Source organism: Bidens hawaiensis, unplaced genomic scaffold, assembly GCF_021521415.1.
Source record: "Bidens hawaiensis isolate Kalapana, Puna unplaced genomic scaffold, B.hawaiensis_p1.1 tig00053944_1, whole genome shotgun sequence".
NCBI classification, from domain to species: domain Eukaryota; kingdom Viridiplantae; phylum Streptophyta; class Magnoliopsida; order Asterales; family Asteraceae; genus Bidens; species Bidens hawaiensis.
In genome coordinates, this window is record NW_027499708.1 from 106,365 (window position 1) to 111,781 (window position 5,417).

At 30.3% G+C, this 5,417-nt stretch overlaps 1 protein-coding gene across 1 annotated transcript; it reads left to right on the top strand.

Annotated features, from left to right (window-relative positions):
* The first annotated feature begins 1,434 nt into the window (after positions 1-1,434).
* Positions 1,435-5,235, top strand: LOC143600325 (uncharacterized protein At2g34160-like). Its single transcript, XM_077078051.1, has 4 exons — positions 1,435-1,775; positions 2,043-2,091; positions 4,883-4,945; positions 5,012-5,235. Exons 1-4 carry the CDS (start codon positions 1,659-1,661, stop codon positions 5,083-5,085), a joined length of 303 nt encoding a protein of 100 aa, XP_076934166.1. The 5' UTR covers positions 1,435-1,658; the 3' UTR covers positions 5,086-5,235.
* The last annotated feature ends 182 nt before the right edge of the window (positions 5,236-5,417 follow it).

Below are 5,417 nucleotides of genomic sequence, written 5' to 3' on the forward strand. Positions count from 1 at the left end.
AACCTTACCGTTGAGACCGCTTCAAAAGAGTTTCGAATTTGTTTTTAGCGTGGTTATACGTGAACAGCTTCAAAAGAAATGTTTAATGATGTGGTTTTTAAGATGTAGGTGGTTTATGATTTTTGTGTTTTATGATTCATTTTGTAAAGGGGGTTTTCATATTGACCGCTCAAAGATCAACCGAGTATTGCTGCCTCAATATAACTATATGATTACTTTATTTGCTGCTCATAATGTATGCTGTTTATATATACCAATCTTTTATTTAATCCCTGTGTATGTTCTTATCCATCTGAGGTATGAACGGTCCCTCTCGCAGAGTTCCTTTATAATTCATCTATGCATATTTATGTTGATATTATGAACGTGGCCCATTTGACCCGACATGTTTTTTTGTACCTTTAATATAGGGATAAAATTCAAGACTAGCTCACCCGCATGCATAGTGAAGCGGGTGATTTGTCGGTTAATATGGTCGGGTGACTTAGACGTTCACTCGGTCTAGGTACGCCGTTGTTGGGAACAGGATATTCGGCAAAAGATGAAAATACAACCACCAATGTGGCGTGCGTGGACCAACAACCAATATCATCACAATGAAACATCACACAAGAACAATTGACACAATTGCACGCTAAGAATGATGAAATTAAGTGAATAACAAAACAAAGGAAGGCCGAGTCAAGATGATGAAGAAAGCTATATAGATTAAGATATAGTGACCTATTAGTTATAATTTTTTTGTGTGTTTGTATGACAATTATTTAAACTATTTAGTTTAATGTTTTGTAATGTGATGGTTTATGGTTTTATTTCTTACAAAATCTAGAAAATTAATAAATTTGCAATTAGGATTTAACTGGTATAAAATCTGGAAAAAATATAAATTATTTTTTTTTTTTGAAAAATTATAATACCTATACTGACCACAAGTTGTTGGTAAAGGTACTTAAAAAAACCCTATACCTACCACATGTTTTCGGAATAGTTTTTTATTTTTTTATATTATACCGACAGAATTTTTTGCGCCCACTTGTGGTCGGGAATTGTATTTATACCAACCAGTTTTATACCGACCACAAATTTGACTTGTTGCGACCGTTTTGTAGTGACCAACCCATACTGAACACATGTTGTCAGTAAATCATGTACCAATCACATGTGGTTGGTAAAGGCGGTCTTATCAGAGCAATTTTTATGTAGCAACGTTAATATTGTTTAATATATTGTTGAATGTTCATAGACTGTCATAATAAAAACCTTAAAACTATGTGCTAAAAAATAGAATTGAATTTCAAACACTAAATAACTTATTCTTACAACCATGGGTTTTCCGAATAAGTAGCAATGGTAATACAAAGATTGTGTAAATACAAATTGGATACCAATATTTTCGTGTAACCACACATTGGGACACAAAAATGGCCTTTTTTACCGAGTCAACCAACGCAACCCTAGATGTCTCGATGCCGCTCATGGTGTATTTATCCATCATTTTATTGTAAAACTTGATACGGTTCTACGAGCACTGGTCCAAACATTACGTTTTCCCCGCTCACAATACCTAAGAGAGATCGAGAGGCAGTAAATATAGATACATACATATAACATATTCATTTGAATTAAGTGTCTCTTTGAGATCATTCCAAGCGAGAGATATGACCACTGAAACTGCCATCGCTCCGGTTGTCACCATCCCCGAGCATCCCAAGAAGAACCGAATTCAAGTCTCTAACACCAAAAAACCACTTTTCTTCTATGTCAATCTTGCAAAGGTATATTAATTATTTCGTTGCTACTGCGAATTTATTATGTCGTCACAAAGTTAGCAACAAATTTAGAAATACCTTTTCTAAGTTAACCAGAGATAGAAAGAGAAAACATGAAGAATAATGAATCATGTATTTATCTCATTATCATCGGTTGATTAACTTTAACAAGAAACCGTTCGTGTATATATACACCAAATAATATATTAGGTTAGGTTGCATTTGTTTGAGTTAGTAATTTAATTTTCCTTTTTTTCCATATTTGAGTTGTAGAGGTACATTCAAGAACATGATGAAGTTGAGCTTTCTGCTTTGGGCATGGGTATGATCTAATTCTATTGTCTTATAAAAATCAAAACAGTGTTATTGTATATGTATTTAATTTACATAAACACGTTACATGACATCTCCTTCCCATGATCTCTATGCCATATCCCATATAGCACCACGGTCAGATACACCTGTTCTACTTATGCATTTTCCTTACCGTATTTCATGTTTATAGATGGGTAAAAATGTAGTTGGTCATATCGTCTAATTGGTTTCCTTTCAGCATTTGTAGGGATATGTGTGTATTTTATCTAATTAGTTTATTTTTATTTTTTTTCGTTTTTATATATTTTTTTCTAATGAAAAATAACAATATATAAGAATGATGAAAGAAAAAAAAAATTAAAAATGTTTTTTTAATTAAATTAAAAATAATTCTGTACTAGGTCTATAGATCTCTCCCGAAGAAGGAATATTCTCTTGATCCTCCCCTTATATATAAATATATATATATAAATTAACGTGCTAGTTGTTAGAATCAAGTATAGTAATTACATATACAATAGGGTAATTATGTATTATTTCATAAGGTAATTACATAATGACTTCTATAATGTAATTACATAATTACTCTAATTGTATACATAAGGAAAATTTGATTTTAATAATCCCAACTTAATGCAGTTGGCCAATAATAATCCCAACTTTGAAAATATATGTCACCAAGTCCCAACTTTCACACTATTTGTTTTCATTGAACCTTCGTTAAAAAAAACTTAACGGCGTTATGTTTTTTTCAAATTTCAAACTGATATTTTAGGGCTTTTGATCAGAATGAGGATACGAGTCGATTGATGTAAAAATTAACTTGAAACGGCGCTTCAAACAACTTGATTTTTGTTAATTAATAGTTTAAACACCAGAATTGATGCATCCTTTAGTTGTTTTGACCACTGTTTGGAGGTAAGTTTTACATCAATCGACTCGTATCCTCATTCCGATCAAAAGCCCTAAAATATCAGTTTGAAATTTGAAAAAAACTTAACGCCGTTAAGTTTTTTTTAACGAAGGTTTAATGAAAACAAATAGTGTGAAAGTTGGGACCAGTGACAGCTATTTTTAAAGTTGGAATTATTATTGGCCAGCTGCATTAAGTTGGGATTATTAAAATCCAATTTTCCTATATATAATTATTATACTTAATTTTCACAATTAGCACGTTAAGTTTATTTAAACGTTAACTTTTCTCTCTCTCTCTCTCTCTCTCTCTCTATATATATATATATATATATAATATATAAATTCTTCAAATAAAAAACAATTATTTTGTGAGAAGTGTGAGAAAAATTTAAAATAAAGTAACCACCTAAATAGGACACTATACCATGTAAATAGAAAACTATATAACTTTTAAAAACTACCAATCTCAACCACTAGATCATAGATCCAAGGGTTAACCCTATCTTATATATATATATATATATACACACACACACACACAGATATGTGTGTACAATAATCGCTTAACGTACATTACTTACGCGAAATACGTTCAAGTTTAAAATCATTAAAACGTTCAAGCCAAATTCCAAACCTTAAAACGTTCAAGGTTAAACCTTTAAACGTTTAGGTTTTAAAATTAAAACGTTCAGACAAAAAAACTTAAATGTTTAGGCTTAAATCCTGACACATTCAAGGTTAAAACCCATTATTCAAAACTCAAAATTGATCGACTGAAGATTCAAATTAAATTGATGATTAATAAAATCGATTTCAAAGATTAACCGATCAATCGAAATAGATTTCAACTTCAATTCTTACCAAAAGGTAAACAAAACTTGTCAAACAATGGGAGCTGCGTTCGTGTTTTTCTGGCAAGTTGCAGGACCCTCGTTGTCGACTACGGTAATGGTGAAGGAGGTGTGTTGATTCGGAAAATGGCGGATCGGTGGTGGTGGAGATGATGAGGGAGAGCGACGGGGCAGTTGAGTGTATTGTGTGATTAGAGTTTTTGAAATCAACATTCTATGTGCTCGCGTACATAATGTACGATTAAGGAATTAATGTATCGAATCCTTTATATATATATAGTTTTAACATGTAAAAAATTAGTTTTAACACAAACATTTTTGGACTTTTTGTTTATAAATACATGTAGAAGACATTCTAACAAAATTAGTAATTTTGTAAAAAAAATTACCGTTTTTTAACAGAAAATAAAAAAAAATTGGAAACGACTTCTACATGTGTTTATATGTAAAAAAGTTCTAAAAAAATTATGTAAAAATGTGTTTTTATATGAAAATCATTTTTTTAGTATCTTTTTACATGTAAAATGAAGAGTTACATAGTTTACCATTTTTTGAGTTCTCCTTGAACATATATATATATATATATATATATATATATATATATATATAGGGGAGAGTTATACTAAAAAGAAGTAGTTTCCTATGAAGACTAGGAATAAATCATAGCCATTGGATCATGTTAATCAATGATTTAGATTTAAAATTACCAATAACCGACATAGTTTTTTAGAATTGTTCTTTCACCATAGGTTGCCATGCCACTTGTCAAAAATCTATAGGTTCTTACCATTCTTATGAAACTCTTTCTTTTTATTTGAACTCTTTTATATATATATATATATATATATATATATATATATATATATATATATATATATTAGTAATTGTGTTAATGTACGCATATTATAATTACTAAAACAAATTTATGAGTTCTCTTATATTCTTCCGGTTATTCTAGTCACACTATCTCTAATACACATGAAAATAATAACCTATTAACTTTTAACTTTTCTTTTTTTCACCTTGTTACAGCAATTACTACAGTTGTCACAGTATCTGAGATACTAAAAAACAATGGACTTGCTGTTGAGAAAAGTAAGTATATTCTATCTTCACATTTTGAATCATAAAACTTGACTAATACAAATATGTTTTCGATAGAGGTTGTGACATCCACCATTGGCATGAAGGATGAAACGAGAGGCCGACTAATTCAAAAGGCTAGGGTTAGTTAATAACTCATTAACACTTGCATTAAATGATCAAATCAATACCACATGTTTAGATAGAGTTTTTGCATTCTTGTAACTATAGGAATTTCAGATTATGCTAACTAATGTTTAATATTAAAGAAGATTATGAAATTACGGCTTTTTTCTACCAACTAAAAACGTTACAAGACACTGCATATGTTGACACGCATGTGTGTGTGGTGGCTGGGTGTGTCTGTATAATAAACTACATTTATATTTTATGATTATTGATCATTTTTCACAGACGTCATGAACAATTATGGTTATAAATATTCTGAGTACGTAAGTAAACCATCATGATTCATGAAAGCTAT